The sequence below is a fragment of the Diabrotica virgifera genome, chromosome 4 (assembly GCF_917563875.1).
Source record: "Diabrotica virgifera virgifera chromosome 4, PGI_DIABVI_V3a".
Classification (NCBI taxonomy): Eukaryota; Metazoa; Arthropoda; class Insecta; order Coleoptera; family Chrysomelidae; genus Diabrotica; species Diabrotica virgifera.
In genome coordinates this window covers 186,996,653-187,019,880 of record NC_065446.1, presented here as the reverse complement: position 1 = coordinate 187,019,880, position 23,228 = coordinate 186,996,653, and the positions used below count along the sequence as shown (strand labels likewise).

The 23,228-nt window shown below is 32.1% G+C and overlaps 1 protein-coding gene across 1 annotated transcript in view; it reads right to left on the bottom strand.

Annotated features, from left to right (window-relative positions):
- The window catches only part of LOC126883763 (uncharacterized), a 256,685-nt gene that overhangs the window by 29,043 nt on the left and 204,414 nt on the right, over positions 1–23,228 (bottom strand). Inside the window, exon 10 of the mRNA XM_050649427.1 lies at positions 18,794–19,019. Coding sequence (XP_050505384.1) covers positions 18,794–19,019 — 226 coding nt within the window. The remainder of the gene's footprint in view (positions 1–18,793; positions 19,020–23,228) is intronic.

Here is a 23,228-nt window from a genome sequence, read left to right as displayed (position 1 = left end):
TGTAAATAGTTTGTTCATATTTATTCGAAAATTTACTGAAATTAGGTCACTTGTTATCTAGTTATGTTGGTGACCACTGCAGTTCTTAAATACAAGATTTGTTTGTTTTGCTTTTTTAATATACAGCTTAAAAAACAATCAAATTTTAAATCTATTATGAAGTTCCAATTTCCAATAACAAACAAAGAATAATTTTACTCAAATAGACTAAACCAATATAACCATAAGGGCCGGTTGTTCGAACGCTAATCAACAATGATCACTATCAAATATTTAATTACTGTCACCAAAACTGTCAATGTCAACTTGTATTGGGTTGCTGAAAACATAATTGATTAAAATTATGAGATTAGTTAATCAATTAACATAACAATTATTAACATATAAGAATTAAAAAATTCTAGCATCAAAAGTAAACAAGTTACGCTCAAAATAAAGTTATTCCCTTTTTTTTTGGTAAAACACCGGGAAAATAACTCCCTAATTAGTATCTCAAATGAACTTAGTCGTTACGACTTCACAAGTTTCTTGTCTCGCGTATGTATTGTTTATATGATCTGTAAGTTTCACCGGTTCAAAGTCCTTATTTTTGAAAGGGCTGTAGTTAAAAGGGGTTGAACGAGTCACTGAACACGAATGTATGCAAATTTAGAAACACCAAATCTTAATCAACTTTTGCCTAACAGAAAAACAAAAAAAAAATACAGGATATTCAGAAAAGCAATGCTGAATTTTTTGTTTTTCTAGATTTTTGGTATCACTAACAATTTTTAAGTAATTTGGAAATAATCGTATTTTTCAAAATTAAAATTTTTAAAAATTTCATTTTAAAACCAAAATTTTTCAAAAATAAGCACTTTGAAACGATGAAACTTACAGATCATATAAACACAACAATAAGTAAAATAATTTATGGAGCGGTGACGATTTATTTTATTTAAGTTGCTAATTAAGGGGTGGTCTTCCAGATTTTTTTTTTGCCAAAACAAAAGGGTCCAACTTTATTTTGAGCGTAACTTACTTAAATTTAATGATAAAAACTTTTTATAAAAACAGATATAAAGCTCCTTTTAAACACTTTAAAAAAGTTATAATGGATTCTCCCCAAAAAGTGCTTAATTTTTTGGATATTTCACTTCAACGTATTCTATTTGAAATTTGGTGAATATGAATCTATTTTTCATTGGCTATAACTCTGGCTTTACGAGGTCCAGAGACCTAACGCGTACACCATTTTTTTACATTTTTACAGGCCATATTTTTGCTAACAACTTTTTTTTCGAAAAAATACTTACTTTTTTTTCGAACAACATTTTTTTCGAAAAAATACTTACTTTTTGAGTAATTTGCGAAAAACCGTCTAAAAATGTAGTTATTTTGTTGCAAAATGAACATGTTCACTCGCAAATAACTCGAAAAGTGTTGACTTGGCGAAAAAGTTGCATAGAACAAAAGTTATTTAAAATTAGTCAGTTTATCAATTTCCGGACTTATTTTGGACTTATATTTTTTCACCCCCAATAGGGGGTGAAAGTCACCCCCAGGGCAAAAGCACACATCGGCACAATATCACTTTTTTCTTTGACATGTTAGCTATGCGTACGCCAAATTTCATGTCAATCTAAGCGGTTCTTTAAAATTTAGAGCAAAAACCGTGAAAGAACGTACTATTATTGAAGATACTTTAATTGAGAGTGTGGATAACTACAAATACCTAGGAACATGGATTTTTTTATCATTTTATTAGGTTCAAATATACAATATACTCTAATTACAACACAGAGTATTTAGCAAATAGTAGCAAACATCATGCTTTGGGCACCATCCATCGATGGTTCCCCAATACACCTAATTAGTTAGGTCTTCTGGCCATGTCCTTTTCCCAGCTTAAAGCCCATATCGGCTTTAGTATAATTTTGTACAGCAATACATTGTTTTGTAGTGATAACTGGGATCTTTTACCTAGAAGCCAGTACATTTGTCGGACTTTTAAGTTTAGTTGTGCTTTCTTGGTTTTCATATGGTCCTTCCAAGTCAGCTTTCGGTCCAAATGGAGTCCCAGGTACTCGACATCTGATTTAAGCAGATAGGAATGTTATTAATATGATCCTGTGGGCAATTGATCCTTCTTGTTGTGAACGTAATTTGTGAAGACTTTTCACCATTTACTTTAATATTTCATTTTTTTAACCAAGTTTGAAGTGAATTTAAATAGCTTTGCAATTTGTTAGAAGCTCTATCTGGGTTAACATGGATAACATCAAATGTAGATCAAACCAAAGAAATTAAGATACCTATTAAAATAGCACGTGCATCATTCATTAAACTGAAAAAGTTTTTTTTGTTGTCGGGGTATAAGGTTAGAACTACGCCTAAGGATGCTTCGGTGTTACGTGTTCTCTACTCTTATTTATAGTTTGGAAGCGTGGACATTAAACAAGTCCATCTGATCAAGTTGGCCGCCTTTGAATTTTGGAGTTACTGCAGATTCCTACGAATATCATGTATTCAAAAAACGTCAAACGTGGAAGTAACTAGAAGGATAGGAAATGAAGCGGAACTAATATTAACTGTCAAAAGACAAAAACTTAAGAACTGAGGACATATGATGAGAGGGAAAAATAATTATTATTACAACTTATTACTCAAGGCAAAATCCGAGGAAAGTGACATGTGGGAAGACGAAGGATATTCTGGCTTAAGAACTTAAGGGAATGGTTCGAATGCAGTACTGCAGATCTATTTAGAGCGACAGTCAACCGGGTCTGCATAGCCATGATGATTTCCAACTTTCGATAGAAGATGGAAGAAGGATCTCAATGAAACTTGTTGCATTCAATTCGTAACAGCATTGGGAGACTTTGTGAATTGCAGTGATGTCGAAATGAAAATAGCATTATTGAACAAGGAAATTATGTAATGGCAACTGATAAATTTGTAATTATGGACGAAAATGATTACAATATTACTTCATGGTTTTTGTATCAAATTTCCATGTAATTTCAGGAGACAAGTCCGCTCCTCGGCACCAGGTGCCTCGGAGATATTCGGATGATATTCGTGGTCAGCGATCCCAAAAACCTACGAAAAACGAGTTTGCACTGGTTTTGTATTGAATTTTGTATTTGAATATTACAAAACTCCAGGAGACGTCGCTTGACTGTGCACCTTGTATCTAGCAGACTATTGCCCTCACTATATTCGTGATTAAAAAATCCCCAAAAAATATACAGGGTGGTTCATCTTATTCGCCTCGGTCTCTGTACGGGAAACCACTTGATATTTTAAAAAAATTTCTTCACAGGAATATACAGGGCCTTTAATATTACAATCTAAAAATATTACGAGTTATACAGGGTGTTCCAAAAAAGAGTGGTATATCAAAGTTATATTGTTTTATGGGATGCCCTATATCTGATGACATTACTGAATTGACCTTAAAAAATAAGCTTTACTTTCATAAGGGTTCCCTATACCCAAATACAGGGTGTTTTGATTTATTTCGATTTTTATGAAAATGTAAGGTTTTAGAAAATAATAAATATCTACGAATCTAAGAATTAGTAACAAATTCTTTCCTGGATCTTAATAATAGACTATTTAGCATACTTACACAGATGCCTGCTGCAACAAAATATCTCACAGGGTGGTCAAAATATGAGATTGATCTATTAACAAATTCAAGCTATAATAACTTAATTATTTTAAATAGAACACCCTGTATCTTACCAGTCTATCGCGTAGAAAATTTACTTAACTTTCAATTTACATTAGAGTTTCCTCTACCTATCTTTTACAGGGTGGTCAAAATATTAGATTGTTCTATGAACAAATTCAAGCTGTAATAACTTACTTATTTTAAATGGAACACCTTTTATCTTACTAATCTATCGCGTAGAAAATTTACTTTGCTTTCAATTCTTATTAGAGTTTTCTATACCTATCTCCCTTCATTTTTTAAATATTTAAAGATTTCCTAATTTGTAAGCTTTAAAAATTAGAATTAAGTACCTATGTCGTGGTTATGTACACTTCGCGTCATATAAAACTGGTACACTTTTTTTTCCCAATGTAAACCTGTGTTCAGAATGACAATTATTTTTCGTGAATCACTTCGTTGTTGCCAATACAGATAACGGAATTACACTAAATCTAAATACAAAAAAATAACGTTTAAATGTATATTTCGAATTGTCATACATATATTTAAATTGCACACTTGTTCACTGTAAAAGTTATTCATTTTGTATTAATTTCTAATTTAATTTTTAATTTTTTCAGTGTGTTTTATTTATTCTACACAACTTAATGCAGTTTTGTCCTACAATTTACGAGAAACCAATCACACCTCTCGATTTGACATTAAACATAATTTAAAGTCATGTCAAGATTTAGTATCTATCATTATTTTTGAATTGAAATATTTTCATAAATTATAATAAAAAACGAATCAATCTATGGATACTTAATTTAGATGGCGGAAAATTAAAATTGTTTTAGTTTTTAGTGTATTAAAAAAATGCGATCTGTCGCACAGCCCCGTTTTTACCTAGTTTTATATAATATTTTCGTTGAACTAGCAACTTTGCCCTAGAAATTGGAATGACACTTGTGACAAGATCAACTTACACAACTTTAAAAACACGATTTTCGGTTATAAGAGTTGTACCAGTTTTTTTTGACGCGCAGTGTACAACACATCACCAACACCGGCAATATACTTAAATATCTTGGTCAAGATACTTTCGTTGATAAAATTCATATTTTTGTCATTTAATTACACATGGTGTTGTTATTTTAAATGACATATTAGATATTCTATTCTTTATAATGGATGATATTTAAAATCTCTTCAATTCCATGTAAACATTCTCAATACACATGTTATTCTGTAAATGTAAATTCCCATGTTATTCTGTAAATACCTATTTTTACATATTTTTGTACAATAGGCTCGTTTTCGTCATAGTAGCGATTGCATTCAATTGTTTGTAATTGCGATTCAAAGATTCAAACAAAAAGTGGTGTTCTTAAATTTACTTAATAACCCTTGGTTTAAGATATGGAAAATACTTATACGGAATGAAATATAATTTAAATATCTTCCAGAATACGGCATCTAACATAGGGTATGCAGTTTAATATAAAAATATTATTCAATGTCACATGTTGGCCAAAAATCAACTAAAATAATACAACACTCTGTGTGATTACATGATAACAATGAAAATTTTATTAATGACAGTATCATGTCTAAGTATATTGCCGGTGTTGGTGATGTGTTGTACACTTATGTAACCACGACATATTTACTTAATTCTAATTTTTAAAGCTTGCAAATTAGGAAATCTTTAAATATTTAACAAATGAAGGGAGATAGGCATAGGAAACCCTTATAAGAATTTAAAGCTAAATAAATTTTATACGTGATAGGCTAGTAAGATACAGGGTGTACTATTTAAAATAAGTAAGTTATTGCAGCTTGAATTTGTTAATATGTAGAACAATCTAATATTTTGACCACCCTGTAAAAATATAGGTATAGGAAACCCTAATACAAATTGAAAGCTAAGTATATTTTCTACGCGATAGACTAGTAAGATAGGGGCTGTTTCATTTAAATTAAGTAAGTTATTACAACTTGCATTTGTTAATAGAACAATCTCATATTTTGACCACCCTGTAAGAAACTTTGTTGAAATAAGCATCTGCTTAAGTATGCTAAATAGTCAAATATTAAGATCCAAGAAAGAATTTGCTACTGATTCTTAGATTCGTAGATATTAATTTTTTTCTAAAACCTTACATTTTTATAAAAATCGAAATAAATCAAAACACCCTGTGTTTAGGTATAGGGAACCCTTATAAAAGTATAGCTTATTTTTTAATGTCAATTTAATAATGTCATCATATATAGGGCATTCCATAAGAAAAAATATAACTTTGATATATCACTCTTTTGTGGAGCACCCTGTATAATTCACATTATTTTTAGATTGTAGTATTAATGGCCCTGTATATTACTGTGAAGAAATTTTTTTAAAATATCAAGTTGTTTTCGGGACAGAGACCGAGGCGAATAAGATGAACCACCCTGTATAATTTGGATCCCTTCAAAATGCAGTTTGGGACTGCATTTTCCTTGTTCCGTATGTAATGCAATTTTCATCTCGTAATCATTCTTTAGTTCACAATATTTAAGCCTTTTACGAATCTAATGTAACTTTAAAAAAAGTTTCAAGTGTCATTGAGATGCATCCAACTGCAAAACTTTGGTAGGTTTATTGCTTCATTGCCTACACCAGGGGTCACCAATTAGTTTCCCTGAGGGTCCGTTTCGAAAACCTATGACACTTCCGAGGTTCGGATTTAATGCTACCTGTGTCTGGTTGTTCTGATTCGGTTGCTTTACTGATTGTTGTTAAAAAATTATCCCCTATAAACAAATCAGAAGAGTGCCGGGCAAAATTTTTGGGCACAAATTGTTTAACAATTTTTTTAAAACAAAATCAAAACATCATCTCTTTTGCCCCCGAAAATATGTTTTTAGCATTTTTGGGTCATTTTACAAAAAAGATCTTTTACCATTTTCTCCACATTTGATAGATTTCGAGGTTTAATCGGTTTAAAATCTGAAAAATGCGAAAATAAGCATTTTCGAGTCTTGAAAACTCATGTTTAAAATATTGTTTTTGCGGTTGTCAAGTGCCTAAATTGAGTTTAAAGATTCAGTTTCAAGATTCTGATGAGCAATCGGGGCTTATTTCAATTATTTAGACCGTTGTTTTTAATTGTTTATTATGCGCGTTTACTCGACCCTTAAGCCGCAGCGGCGGCGCGTCTCTCTATATGCCGCGTATCGCACTATATGATTGGCGTATTTAATTAGCCAATTGGCAACAATTAATTGAATAAATAAATAGATTATTAAAAAAAGTATGTTAATAATAAATTGAAAAATTTTAATAAATGTCAAATATTTGTTGCGTTTGGTGCAACTGATTTTCATTAGGGAGTTGAGATATTCATGTGTTAGCTGATATCTGTACAGATTTTTAATAAAGCTCATTCTTGATAAAGCGGCTTCGCACACATAAGTTAAGCCAAACATAGTACACAATTTCATGTACAAACATTTTCAAAATTGTCAAACACAATATTCTGAATTTAATGGCGGTCCGTACAAAACTAGCCCACGGTCCGGATGCGGACCGCGGTCCGCTAATTGGTGACCCCTGACCTACACTATATGTGTTTCCAAGTTCTTTTTAAATATGATTATCGACAAGTAGAATAGTTTTTTTTTAAAATCTATATGTCTAGGCTGCAATGGCGATTAACACAAGAATAGTTAAAAATAGCTACATTTATGCATATTGAGAAAAGTTTTTAAATTACTTACGGTTATGAAACTTCTGGAAAAATGTATTTAGATGATCTAACTTTTAAACCAGTGGCGTGCTGGCCATATAAATGAATAGGTGGAATCACACCTCCAACAAAAAAAAATATTTCACCTCCGTGTGGTACTAAAAAGTGTAAAGATTGTATAGCTTGTTGTTACGCTGTTTTGCACATGTACGACTTATATCAGTGTGCTTATCTAGCGGCTTCCTACTGGTCTGCGATTTTACGGATCATCACGCACAGCCGACGAGCACGGACCACCACGCACCGCAGACAGAGGCCTTCCCATGGTCTGCGATTCTACGGATCATCACGAACAGCCGACCACCGCGAATTCTAACGCACCGCGGACAGAGGTCTTCCCATGGTCCGCGGTCCGCGACAGTCTGTGCTTTTGATTGAGATTATATATGTGACTCATTTAATTTTGGCATTGATTACATTGCGTTTGTCAAGTTTCTTATCTCTTTCAATGTTTTCGTTTTGAATATTGAAATGTGTAGTATGCACATTCCATGTAAATCAATAATTACACACATAATGTATTTTATTTTTAACAAAATGTGTTAAATTATTAACTTGTAAAAAAATCGTTGCTCAAAAACAAATTTTGGACCAACTTTGGATATGCTTTATAATAGTCAGGGAGGTAGTGTAAAATTTGACCGGAGCATTTTAGCATGGGTGTTTTTTTCTTTATTGAGTTAGGTGTTCCGTTAAAAAATGATGTGTCAGCCAGCCCAAAATCGGAGCTTTTAGGCAAAACAAGATAAAATATGAAACTAGATGGAAAAACCCTACAACTATATGTCAAATATTTATCTCCGTGGCTTATTTACATCCATCATGGCCTAAAATACCTAGCTCCTGGCTTTCACCCAGGCAAGCCGGGTTCCATTCCCCAAGTTGGAAGTTTTTTTTTGTTTTTAAAATTGACATTTTGATTTGAAAAATAATTATTTTTATAATACCATGTTTTTGATGTTTATACGACACAATATAAAAAAGTTTGTATGTCCTTTATAGAATCGTAAACTATGCATTTGATCATAATAGGATGACCTCAAGCAAAGTTGTTGTACATGAACCCGGGAAGGTTTCTGAGTGAATACGACCAACCTAAGTAATAATTATTTGCGCAAACAGCACAAAAAACTATTGTTTATTAGAAAAAAGGGTTGTTTAGGGTTGCATGTATCTTTTGATTATACATCATATAAAATTAAGAAAAAACAGTTTGTCCAAAAAAATAAAAAAGAGTGTAGTGTGCGGGGGGGGGGCAACCTCCTATACACTTAGATTAGTCGTACCAACTCAGCAACCTTCAGTCATGCACAACAACTTTGCTTCCGGCATTGGTCGCTATATGAGATTTTCTCTCACGGTTTAAGAATATTGCACACAACTTTTTTCCTGGTAAATTACACATGCTCTAGTTCCTTCTTGTCTCCGAATTATCCTTCCTCTACAATCGAATAGACCGTGTATAATGTTATTCAGCATTATTCTTAGCATTATTTTATATTGTAGCATTATTTTATTTTGTATTTGCAATATGAATCGTGCAAAGATAATTTTAGAACTTACCCTGTTGCATAACAATAAAATAAAGGTAGGTACTAGTACAAATTTGAAATTTATATTGAAATATTAAAATTAATATTATTTCTACATTTTTAGATTAGGTTAAACTGTAACAGCGCATCAACAGTCACATTGTGTAAAGCTAATAATAACTTTATTAAGTCTAAAATCTATTTTGAAAATTATATTTCGTAAAAAAAGGCGAAAGTTGGGTACCTTTGTGAGACAAAATCTCACGCGCGACCACTCACGTAAGAACCAACCTAGCGACTAATGCCGGGTTAAGGTCAACATAATAATGATCAAATGCATAGTTTACAATTGGTGGTTTTGGAAAGTGGCCGGTAACACAGGTATATTACTGTATATGCAAATTTAAGGAACAATAAGAGAAATAAACTTAATAATATTGTTAAAAGTTTGTATGTATTTAAATATTTGTTTCTGTTTAAAGACTTTTAATATAGGTAGTCTGAAACACGAAATATAAAATGTGTTAAACATGTTTATCCCCGTACTGATTCGTTAAATTGATAAAGATAATTTCAATTATAACTGTGATAATTGATAATAGTTAGTTTCCAATAAACAGAATAATTCAATTTGGACGTTACGAATTGTCCGTTACGAATTTGTCTAGTTACGAACTGTCGCTGTTACGAATTGTCCGTTACCAACTGTCCGGTTATGAACTGTCGCGTTACGAGGTGTCAGGTCACGACTGGTGGATATCAGAATACAATAAAAGTCGTTCAAAGTAAGTATATATAAATAATATTTATATTTTCTTTTCTTTGACTTATTTATTTTCTGTTTTGACACCCCAAGTTCGCATCACGGGAAAAAACTAACAAATGAACATCAGACAGAGGGTCATCAGACAGAGGGACCATCTGTCCCTCTATGGACAGATGGTCCATAGAGGGGCCATATTTCAGGAAGCGATAGCGGAACTAAGTGATGGAATCTCTATAAACGGAAGAATAGTAAATAACATAAGATTCGCTGATGACACCGTTATAATGGCAGACACCCTGGAGTCGCTACAAGAATTGTTAAATAGAATTAACGATTATTGCATTCGATATGGACTCAAAATAAACAAGAAAAAAACTAAATTTATGATTGTCTCAAAAACACAACATGGAAATGGAAAGGTTAATACTAGAGCAAACCCAAATAGAAAAAGTAAAGACATACAAATATCTGGGAACCTGGGTTGATGACAAAAATGACCAAAGCAAAGAAATTAAAGTCCGAATTGAAACTGCAAGGCAAGCATTTATAAAAATGAAGACACTGCTTTTAAACAAAGACCTTCAGTTGCCTCTCAGATTGAGGGCTCTAAGATGCTACATATTTTCTATATTATTATACGGAATGGAAGCTTGGACATTGAAAAGGCAACACATAAGGAAAATAGAAGCGTTCGAAATGTGGTGTTACAGAAGAATGTTGAAAATTCAGTGGGATCAAAGGATTACCAATGTTGAAGTGCTACGACGTTTAAATAAGGAGTTAGAAATTATGAACAGTATAAAAACAAGAAAACTAGAATATTAGGGTCACATTACCAGAGGAGAGAAATATGAGCTGCTGAGAGTTATTATGCAAGGAAGGATCCAAGGAAGAAGAAGCATAGGAAAAAGACGCATCTCCTGGCTGAGGAACCTTAGAGAATGGTTTAACTGTAGTTCATTACAACTGTTCAGAGCAGCAGCCAACAAAGTGACGATAGCCATTATGATATCCAACCTCTGCTAGTAGATGGAACTTTAAGAAGAAGGTCGACATTAAATTGTCCCTCTTCATTTTTAAATCTTTTATTGAAACAGTGCCATCCTTTAATTGGCGTTTGATGCGGCTCCATGCATCGTATGTATCGTTCCTATTTTTATGGTCTGGTGCCGTCGAATTCCACAAAGTGGGTTCATTTTGGTACAGATTTAAAAAATCAAAAATTAATTCGTTGGTCCGTTCCATTTTTTAGCAAAAAAAAATTCTAATAACAACTCAACACACTTTAGCAACACTAAATACAACTGCTGGTGTCAGAAAATGAACAATTTCTTTAACTTGCCAAGCAATGCCTTGTCGTCCATTAAAACAGTGACGCGAAAAAATATCAGTGAACTGCTGGATAGCGAAAACTGACGGTGTCATGAATTTCGGATTTTATGTATGTGACTCATTTAATTTGTAATTTGGCTATTGATTACATTGCGTTTCTTACGTTTCTTATCACTTTCAATGTTTTCGTTAATAGCATATTATGGTGTGAAATGTGTAGTATGGACATTCCATGACAATCTTTATTCAAAGCTAATGATATTCATAATAATAATATACCCAAGCTAAATCTTCACAAACTCGCTACAAATGTAGTGCTTGTAAAATTTTTTATTGTTTCGAAGGTTGTTACTCATAAATCAGAATTATTAATGCAATAATATTCATGAAAAGAGTTATTAAATTTTTATTAGTAGCTACTAAGAAGAAATGTATTATATTATGATTCAAATCAATAATTATACATATTATGTATGCTATTTTTATCAAAATTTGTTAAATTATCAATTTATAAAAAAACTGGCGTTTAGCGTGTTAAAAAATCTTGACAGCGTCCACACGGGCCATTAACGCACCTTTGATCTGTACCGATTTTCGACGGATCACCACAGACGTGTCTGTGCTATCACAGACGACCACTTCCCATGGTGCGTAGTGCGAGCTGGTCTGCGTCTGTCGGCGATATTGCCGATCTTGAGAAGCCGTAGTTACTACGGACTAGTACGGACCAGCACAGACGCGTCTTTGCTACCACGGACGATACGCTTCCCACGGTGCGTGGTGCGAGCGGGTCCGTGTCCGTCCGCAATATTGCCGATCGTGGGAAGCCGCTATCCACTTGGAAACATTTATGCTAATGGCTATAGATAAAGAAGTATGTATTGCTTAAAAATCTACTTTAATGCGGAAATTATTGATCGAGAGTTAAGTAATTATTTTATAAAATAATTGCAAAAGAATGTTTAAATTATTGCGTTGTATTAACATTTAAATATTGTTAAATTAAAGTATTTGCACTGTACTTGTATTTGTACTCTCTTGTATAATTGATTCACTAAAATTCAACTTAATACATAATTGAAAAATTCTCAAAACTTTATTTTACTTTATGGTTTCTACCTTACTGCTACACAATATTGTCATATATGTAATTTATTATTTGTAACATTGCTTATTCTCAAATAAAAAAATATAGCAAATTTAAAAAAATCATTGAATTCAAAATTTTGTTTGATTTAAAAATATTTTTTTTTACTTTATAAATAACTAATAAAATATCCTGAAAATAGAAGGTAAAATTAGCATGTGAGGCCGCTTTTCTATAAAATCACCGGGCTGCTTGAAAAGTTCCAGCACGCCACTCTTTTAAACATTCAAGTACTTATAAGAAATATGCTAAAAACTATTTTGTTTTCGCTATGGACATGAAATACAATCTTGAAATTATGTACCAGCATTCAACTGATTATAAGGATCTGTAAATAAAGGGTTTGCATTTATTTAGTCTAAAATTCTTATCGATTTTTCTAGTTCCTCACCGCTTCCTCTTACAGGAACCATTGCATTAAAGTGTTTTGTTGAAATCACCAATACATATTTTTATGTCCTTCCATTTCAAAAACAGTACCTGTGTTGCTTTTAGACCAGGGCAGTTAACATTAAAATCACAAGAATACATTGATTTTTAAATACATCACCTAGAAACTTACAATTTTTTGCATTGTGGTCAGGATGACGTCAAGAAAAAGTCTACTATAGAAAAATGGATGGAAAGGCATTGCATTTGGACTGTATAAATGCATGCAAAAGTGAATAAACATATCAAAATAAGCATATTAAGGGCCGCATTTTGTTACTCAAGTGTTTTTGGGGTCACTGAACACGACTAAACCATCAAAACCAATCTCCGGAGCACCTGTTTCCTAGGTTTACTGCTAAGATGCGTCATCTGGAGGTTGGAGGGTTATGGACAATAAATTAATACAAACAGGTTACTTGGAGGTTTTTGGTGTCGCTAAACACGAATACGCCATCAGAACCGATCTCCGGAGCACCTGGTTCCCAGTGTCACCGCTAAGGCACGTCATCTTCTGGAGTTCCGAAGGTATTCGGCATTAAATTGATGCAAGTAGACTACTTAGGTGATTTTTGGGGTTGCTGAAAACGAACACACCATCAGGACCGACATCCGGAGTACTTGGTATCTGTGGTCACGCAATCTTCTGAATTTCGAGGGATTCTGGCACTAAATTAATACAAACGAATTAGACAAGGGGTTTTTGGGGTTACTGAAACCTAATACTCAAAACTCACGCCCGGAGCACCTCGTACCCACGGTCGCTGCTAAAGCACGTTACCTTCTGGAATTTTGAAGGTTTTCGGCCTTGAATGCATGCAAATAGATTAATCGCCGGTTTTAGCGTCACTGAATACGAATACGCCATCAGAACCGACTCCTGGACCACGTGGTGCCCAATGTCATTGCTAAGGCGTGTTATCTTCTGGAGTTTTGAGGCTTATTGGGCGTCAGGTGCACGGAGGATCGGTTCTGATCTCGTATTCTTATTCAACGACCCCAAAACCCCCGAGTAATCTCTTTTGCATCAACTTAGTGCCGAAAACCCTCGAAATTTCAGATGACGTGCCTTAGCAGTGAACCTGGTACCAGGTGTTCCGCTGGTAAGTTATGACGACGTATTCATCTAGAGCGACTCCAAAAACCCATAAATAACAAAACCTGGACCTCAATACAATTTTTTTGACATGATTATGTACTTTTGGATGCATTTTATACACTTTAAAATGCTATTATGCATTTTTACCCATTTTACTAGAGCAAACCCAAATAGAAAAAGTTAAGACATACAAATATCTGGGAACCTGGGTTGATGACAAAAATGACCAAAGCAAAGAAATTAAAGTCCGAATTGAAACTGCAAGGCAAGCATTTATAAAAATGAAGACACTGCTTACAAACAAAGACCTTCAGTTGCCTCTCAGATTGAGGGCTCTAAGATGCTACATATTTTCTATATTGCTATACGGAATGGAAGCTTGGACCTTGAAGAGACAACACATAAGAAGAATAGAAGCGTTCGAAATGTGGTGTTACAGAAGAATATTGAAAATTCAGTGGGTTCAAAGGATTACCAATGTTGAAGTGCTACGACGTTTAAATAAGGAGTTAGAAATTATGAAAAGTATAAAAACTAGAAAACTGGAATATTTGGGTCACATTACCAGAGGAGAAAAATATGAGTTGCTGAGAATTATTATGCAAGGAAGGATCCAAGGAAGAAGAGGCATAGGAAGAAGACGCATCTCCTGGCTGAGGAACCTTAGAGAATGGTTTAACTGTAGTTCATTACAACTATTCAGAGCAGCAGCCAACAAAGTGACCATAGCCATTATGATATCCAACCTCCGATAGGAGAGGGAACTTTAAGAAGAAGAAGACCCATTTTACTATAGTAGACATCCTAACATCAACCTGAACATAATTCAAAAATTCTCTAGATGCTGTATTTAAGAATCGATTTATTTTGTGCCAAATGCCCTGGTCTAATTGTAAACTCATACAGTGCAGAGAAATAAGGAAAAAAATATCATGTTCGTGACACAACCCCCTCCAGGCCGAAACCAAATTTTTCGAGTAGTATGGTCATCTATAATAATAACCTATATGTTTCCTGCAGCCGATTTTGATGATATACATAGTTATAAACAAATGAAGATCAAAAAACGGTAAATTTTCGCTTTTTTCGTCTATTACTAAAAAAATGTGCATTTTAAACAAATTTGAGAGTAATAAACTCATCAAACGTATAAAAAACTTCAATATCGCGTTCGCTGAATATGTCTATCCTTATTGATTGCTTAGAAAATTGCAAGATAAATCATAAATTTTGAGTTTTTATAAATATTCATAACTTATGTAAAAATTAACTTAGAACCTTATTATTACACGGAATGCTGAGACTTATAGTGCTTAAATCATACCCTAAATTTCAAAGCAATTGGTCAAATAGTTTAAAAGTTATATAATTTGTTTATCCAAAATTAATTTTTTTTTGCAACACTAAGTCAGAAAATGATGAAGTTACAGTAATACTTTGGATAGTTTATGAAAGAAGAAAATTTACAGTATTAATTTAATTAAAAAAATGACAAAAAATGATTAAAAATATTGCAAAATAATTTTGCAAAAACATGTGAATTAAAAAAATGGGCGGGGGGGTGCTAACTTTGTCTCTAATTGTCCTAGGACAGTTGTTTTTCTTTTTAAATGTGTATAAAAATTCAGTCTTTTTAAATATGAAAAAATAATTTTTCTATTGGTAACGGTTAAAAAGTTATTCTAATTGTTTTTAAGTAAGCAAAAAATCGACATGTTTTTGCAAAATAATTTTAAACTGTTTAAAATTATTTTTTGTCATTTATTTTTAATAAAGGTAATAGTATAAATATTCTTCTTTCATAAACTGTCCGAAGTATTATTGTAACCTCATAATTTTCTGACTTATAGTGTTGCAAAAAAAAATGAATTTGGGATAAACAAATTAAATAACTTTTAAACTATTTGACCAATTACTTTGAAATTTAAAATATAATTTAACTACAAGAAGTCTCGGCAATCCGTGTAATAAGAAGATTCTAAGTTCATTTTTACCTAAGTTATGAATATTTATAAAAACTCAAAATTTATGATATATTTTGCAATTTTCTAAGCAACCAATAAGGATGGACATATTCAGTGAACGCCATATTGAAGTTTTTTATACGATTTATGAGTTTCTTACTCTCAAATTTGTTTAAAGTGCTTAACTTTTTGGTAATAGACGAAAAAAGCGATAATTTACCGTTTTCTGATTTTCATTTGTTTATAACTATGTATATCATCAAAATCGGCTGCAGGAAACATATAGGTTAATAATATAGATGTCCATACTACTCAAAAAATTTGGTTTCGGCCTGGAGGGGGATGTGTCACGAGAAAAATCTTATTTCTCTGGACTAATAGACTAATACTTCAATAGGATCATTATTCCTCTCTTAGATCTCATTTCTTCAACTCTCAGATCTTTTTAGCCAAAACCTAGCTGTTGCCCACAATATACCATGGCCAAGTATTTCAACCTGAATTTTTGAACAAATATAGCCTCCTTAAGACTTTGGCGGTTGTACACTCTTTCAACGCAATTTCTAATCTTTTTTGACAACAATTTCGGGAGTGCAAATTGAAACGTCAAATTTTTTAGGTAAAAATGTAATGGTCACTAGAATCAACCCTCGCTCATCCCAAATAAACACCCTACAAAACTCTAATGATACTTGTAGGTATATTTAATTTTTGGTTTACTAATATTTTCAGGGAATTAACCATAACTTTAATTTAAAATATGTTTATACGACGTTTCAACTTCCACTGCGGGAAATCATTTGGGGAACGATTTCCGCAACGAAAATATGGCATACAATTTTAATTCTTTTTTGTAATACTTAATAATATGTTAGTCCTGTCGCCAGGGGGGGTACAACGGCCTCCTTTATTCAGATGGACTTACCCAAGTTTTTTTCATGTATTTTGACCCGTAGAATACGAATTTTTTGGGTAACAGTTGATCCGGATGTCGATAAGATTGTTATTGACCAAGAACATGAGGAATTACATAACCGCGATCTCTCGCAAAACAAAACATTTTTTGGTATTTTTTGGGTCATTCTAAGCAAAACATGTGTCTACAATTTTTTTCGTAGGATGGCTAGTTTTCGAGATAACCGCGGTTGAACTTTCAAAAAATCGAAAAATTGCAATTTTTGAACCCGAATAACTTTTGATTAAAAAATAAAATAGCCAGTCTGCTTACCGCAATTGAAAGTTTAAGTCAAATTATATCGGTTTTAATTATTTGCATTGCTAAAAATTTATTTTTTTATTGTTTAACAAAGCTATAAACACATAGTGTTTCCCGTGCCTTTACATGAATTTTAACGCATGCTACGTAGAAATAGCCTCGATTGCACTAATAGTACCTATTCTACCTACTCGTTAGATTTTAAATGAGAAATCATAGAAAACATCACTCACGCACTAGGTGTTTGTAGCTTTGTTTAACAATAACACAATAAATTTTTAGCAATGCAAATAATCAAAACCGATATAATTTGACTTGAACTTTCAAAGGCGCTAAGCAGAATTGCTATTTTATTTTTTAATCAAAAGTTATTCGGGTTTAAAAATTGCAGTTTTTCGATTTTTTGAAAGTTCAACCGCGTTTATCTCGAAAACTGAGCATCCTACGGGAAAACTTGTTAGAACATTTTTTACTTAGAATGACCCAAAAAATACAAAAAAATGTTTTGTTTTGTGAGAAACCTCTGTTATGTAATTCCTCAAGTTCTTGGTCAATAACAATCTTATCGACATCCTGATCAACTGTTACCCAAAAAAATTCGTATTCTACGGGTCAAAATACATGAAAAAAACTTGGGTAAGTCCATCTGAATAAAGGAGGCCGTTGTACCCCCCCTGGCGACAGGACTATGTAATTATTATTATATTTAATAATTAAATTATTTTGTCGAGAACTTACTTGTTACACAGCATGTCTACTTAAGTTGGAAACATATGAGAAACTTTTTTGTTATGCATTTTACAAAAAAAAGTTATTCTTTATAAAAAGTTCTGCATGCTCTAAAACCTAAGATTCGATCATCAGATATCAAATTTTCTCAATATTATACGAGGTATGTCAAAAAATATGAACTTCATTCAAGAGTAAAGTACCTTTATTTCTCTCAATATCGAAAATTCTTATTATGAAAAGTTGTTTGGAAATATAAACTAAGATCAAATATGCAATTACATGGTTCTAATTGGAAAAAAATATTTTCCAAATTTTTCTCAAATTTATTGATACTAACTTCGTTTTTATTTTTTACACATACGATAACTCTTTTATTATTACTTTTACGAAAAAAAGGTATTCTTTATAAAAAGCTCTGTATGTCCTAAGGCCGAGGATACAACCATCAGATATCACATTTTATTAATTTTATACGAGGTATGTAAAAAAATATGAATTTGATTCAAGAGTAAAGTACCTTTATTTTTCACAATATTGAAAACGGCTATTAAAAAAGTTGTTTATAATTAAAAACTATGTTTCGATATACAATAACATCCTTCTAATTGAAATATTGTGAAATATAAAGGTACTATAATCTTGAGCGAATTTCATAATTTTTGACACACCTCGTATAAAATTAATAAAAGTTGATATATCATGATTGTGTCTTAGATTTTGGACCATGCAAAGCTTTTTATGAAGAATAACTTTTTGTCATAAAATGAATAATAAACGAGTTATCATATTTGTAATAATTAAAAACGATGTTGGGTGTCCATAACTTTGAGAATTTTTTTTTTCAATTAGAAGCATGTAATTGCATATTTGATCTTAGTTTTTAATTCCAAACAACTTTTTATCATAAGAATTTTCGATATTGAGAGAAATAAAGATACTTTATTCTTGACCGAAATTCATATTTTTTGACATACCTCGTATAATATTGAGAAAATTTGATATCTGATGATTGAATATTAGGTTTTGGGGCATGAAGAACTTTTTATAAAGAATAACTTTTTTTCGTAAAATTAATAATAAAAAAGTTTCCTTCCAACTTAAGTAGACACGCTGTATAAATTTTTTATCAAAATAATTTTATTTACCATGAGAACGTCCAAAATAGTCTTGTATCCCTTATTTCTCCAATTTAATTGTTGATCTCCTTCACTTCGTATAAAACCAGCTACGGATCCTTGAACTGACAAGTCGTACCATGTTTTGGAAGACTCATTGCACGTGCTCATTTTGTGACACCAATCTTCAAAATATTTTGCTAATTTTAAAATATTTATATCGTCTTTATATCTCTCATTAATTATATCGTTAAACCTACAAAATTGATCACGTCACTAATGCAAATAATTAGAGTTTCACGATATCGATAAAAATATCGATATTGTATTCATATCGTATCTAAAACCAATACGATACCGATACAATACATACCTTAGCAATATTAATGTCGATACGATACTCATTATCTGAAATCAACACAATACTCTTGTATTGTCGATACGCTTGCCTCGATATTATTGAAATTATCGATATCGAGAAAAAAAAAATAAAACGCCACAGTTGTTCCATTATATTTTGTAAAATAGGTATTTAGATCATAAATATTTATTACATAAAAGTGATCTGCAACTCAAACATCAGCTATTATAATATTTTACACTTGAGTGCATAAACTTGACATTCTTGGGAGTGAGTAAATGTCTGTTATGATTACAATGTTTACATCATGTGGAATTTGTGGTAATATTATGGAAGTAATTGATGATGACTCAAAAATAATTTTTAACACATACTGAATTGCGATTTATTCCGAATCTCCGGGAATTTCCCTACATTTTCAAAAGTAGTTTTTAAACAATACAGGATTAGTAAGTATTTGTCGACTTTCAAAGAAGCATTCAGCCATATGTAATCTTTATAAGAATACACATATAAGTTATAAGCAATATTCGTAATATTTTTATAATAATGGTAATTTGCCAAGCATGCAAAAGTGGGCATAAAGGGCCTACACAGCTCAGATGTACAGTCCTTTTTATGTCGATATTTTATCGAGTATTGTACCGATATCGTATCGAAATCAATATCAATACGAAATTTTTATAAGGAAGTATCGCATCGATACTCCATGCGATACTTCATTGGCATAATCAATACAATACTCAATACTTCGATATCGTATCGTTTCGTGAAGCTCTACAAATAATACGAGTTTCCTTAATATTAATTAATTATATTTAATAATAATTGTTGACAGAGATGTGGGTCTAAATAAACAAAATTTAAACGACACAGCAGTTTGCAAGTGTACTCATGAAAGTTCCTGGAAGCTATTGACGATGTTAGGAATAACCTTTTACAGTGATAATACATTTACATATATTACCTTAGAGAAGCAGCATCATTTGCACACCTTACTTATAGTAGAGACGTTAAAATTAAAGTATACGGTTATCTATTTACAATTTAAGTTCCACCATTCCCCTACATGTGTTTTGGTATTTGCCTCTCGTCAGGGAGACTTGGAGTAAATAAAATGGAACTAAACTACAGTTGTGTATGTCCTCTACAGTCTACAGTAACTTAATACGGTTTGTTCACCAGTAGATACCTCTATATTATACAGGGTGTCCCGAAAAGATTGGTCATAAATTATACCGCACATTTTGGGGTCAAAAATAGTTCGATTGAACCTAACTTACCTTAGTACAAATATGCTCATAAAAAAAGTTACAGCCCTTTGAAGTTACAAAATGAAAATCGATTTTTTTCAATATATCGAAAACTATTAGAGATTTTTTATTGAAAACTGACATGTATGATTCTTATGCCAGAAACATCTTAAAACAAAATTATAGTGAAATTTGTCCACCCCATAAAAAATTTATGGGGGTTTTGTTCTCTTAAACCCCCCCAAACTTTTGTGTACATCCCAATTCATTCATTATTGTGGTACCATTAGTTAAACACAACGTTTTTAAAACTTTTTTGTCTCTTAGTATTTTTCGATTAGCTAGTTTTTATCGAGAGGCGGCTTCTTTTTAAATATATTTACATAAACATTTTCTGTGGGTTTTGCTCCTTTAAACCCCCCAAATATTTGTGTACGTTCCAATTAAACTATTATTGTGGTACCATTAGTTAAACACAGTGTTTTTAAAACTTTTTTGTCTCTTAGTCTTTTTTTAATAAGTCACCTTGTATCGAGATGTGGCTTCTTTTTCAAAATATACATAAAAATGTAAATTATAAATAAATTTTCAGATTATTAACAGGTCTCTACAATCGTACTCCCGTACATACAAATATGTGGTGGATTCGACAAATATTGAAAATATCTCGATAAACACTAGCTTATCTAAAAAGTACTAAGAGGCAAAAAAGTTTTAAAAACATTGTTTTTAACTAATGGTAATCCAACATTAATTTAATTCGAACGTGCACAAAAGTTTGGGCGGGTTTAAAGGAACAAAACCCCCATAAAATTTTTATGGGGTGCACAAAAATTTCACATTAATTTTTTTAAGATGTTGCTGCCATAAGAATGCCACATGTCCATCTTCAATAAAAAATCTTTAAGAGTTTTCGATATATGAAAAAAAAACGATTTTCATTTTGTAACTTCAAAGGGTTGTAACTTTTTTTGTGTGCAACATTTTATATGAGTAAGTGAGGTTCAATCAACCTATTTTTGACCCCAGAATCTGTGGTATCATTTATGACCAATCTTTTCGTGACACCCTGTATATATATCAATGTCAAAGAACACAACATATTTCTCATAGATGGCGATTTAGTAGGGGAACTGCTAATCTAAGGTTACTGAAAGATATTAGACTTTAGAAGTAAACAAGTGTAATCAGCTTAGATATATGGAAAGTGTGTCCAGCTTTAGAGAGACAGGAATAAGTTAGCCAACAAGCTTGCCTAATAAAATTATGGAAGTAGTTCAAATACCACACGAATGGAAGAGTACGTATATTATAAATATATACTTGTAAAGTAAATAATATACAAAAATGAATAACCATTTTCAATTTCGTTGCAAAACGAAAATACAGCCGAACCATATTCCAGTCCAATCAGAGAGTGCTGCAAGCACCTCTACCGGTTTTGAAACTTATTAGTCTCTCATCAGGAGGCACATATGCTGCTCTCCCTGATCCAACCAAAACAAACCCCAGCGTGCAGTCCCGAATTGCAACGAACGAAATGGCATAGATGCCCTAGCGGCAACTGCTAGCAAAAGACTAAGTTTTCACTCTAATGGCATATAACATATCCCACCAGAATGAAAACAATGGGAACCTTCTCTGGTTACACCTCCGAGGCTTCTACAATTTCCTTAGTCTCAGCATCCGTATGGCTTGCAAATTGTAGAAGCCTCGGAGGTGTAACCAGAGAAGGTTCCCATTGTTTTCATTCTGGTGGGATATGTTATATGCCATTAGAGTGAAAACTTAGTCTTTTAAATAATATACATACAGTATAATCATTGTATAATTACTACTTGTAAACAAAATTAAAGGAGTTCAACAAATATGCACAAATCGTAAGCTTGGTATCAAAAATACCAATAAGGTTATGGATATATTTAACTAATATTTAAATTAATATCACACTTTATATTATTGGATAATATTTATAAAATGAATATAATTAAAATCTTTTTGTTTGATAAGCACTGAAAGATTAAAAATAATTTTGGAGTAGCCGTTAATTTTGGCGGCACTCAAACTTGATAAACAAAGTCTATGTTATAATAAAACTTATGCGACATGTGATATACCTGACATTAGTAGACGTATTAGATATGTATAATAATATGATATAGAACGTTGTGTCTATTAACAAGACACGTTTTGACCTTGTATATCAGTACAAGGTCAATGACAGAAGCAGAAACCTCCAAAATTATATATTTTGTTTAATAATTATTATTCTACGAATTTTATATTCATTTAGCATTTTCCGCAGTTAATTGTCGAATTCGATTATTAATCGAATTATCGAAACAAACGTATTTTCAATTCAAATTGTCACTAATCCCTCTTAAATAAACTAACAACATAAAGGTGCATCCAAAAAATAGTTTTAAATCGTCTAAAGTATTAAAAGTAGAAGCAAAATCTGGATTTCAGTTGAAATTTGGGTCCGGTTTGAAACTCTCAGTTTTAAGATAAGAAGTGAAGAAGGTACGGTCATTATAAAAAAATAAATTACCCAGTATAGGCTGCATAACGACAAAAATAATTAAATCAATGGGTAAATCAGATATTCAAACAAACCATACAATATTTTACATAATTTGGCATCCTGGTTAGTGGCCAAAGGAATGTTGTGAGTCAATTTGGCATTGCACAAGGGGATCACCTACAGGCTGCAGCAATAATACAGAACTACAACTCTTTATGTCGCATGCATGTAAAATTTTGCTCCGTATTATAATGCAACTGCTTAAAACCTTTGTTGCTCTCACGATAACTGATTAATAAACAGAGCGCATTCCTGGAAAATAAACGA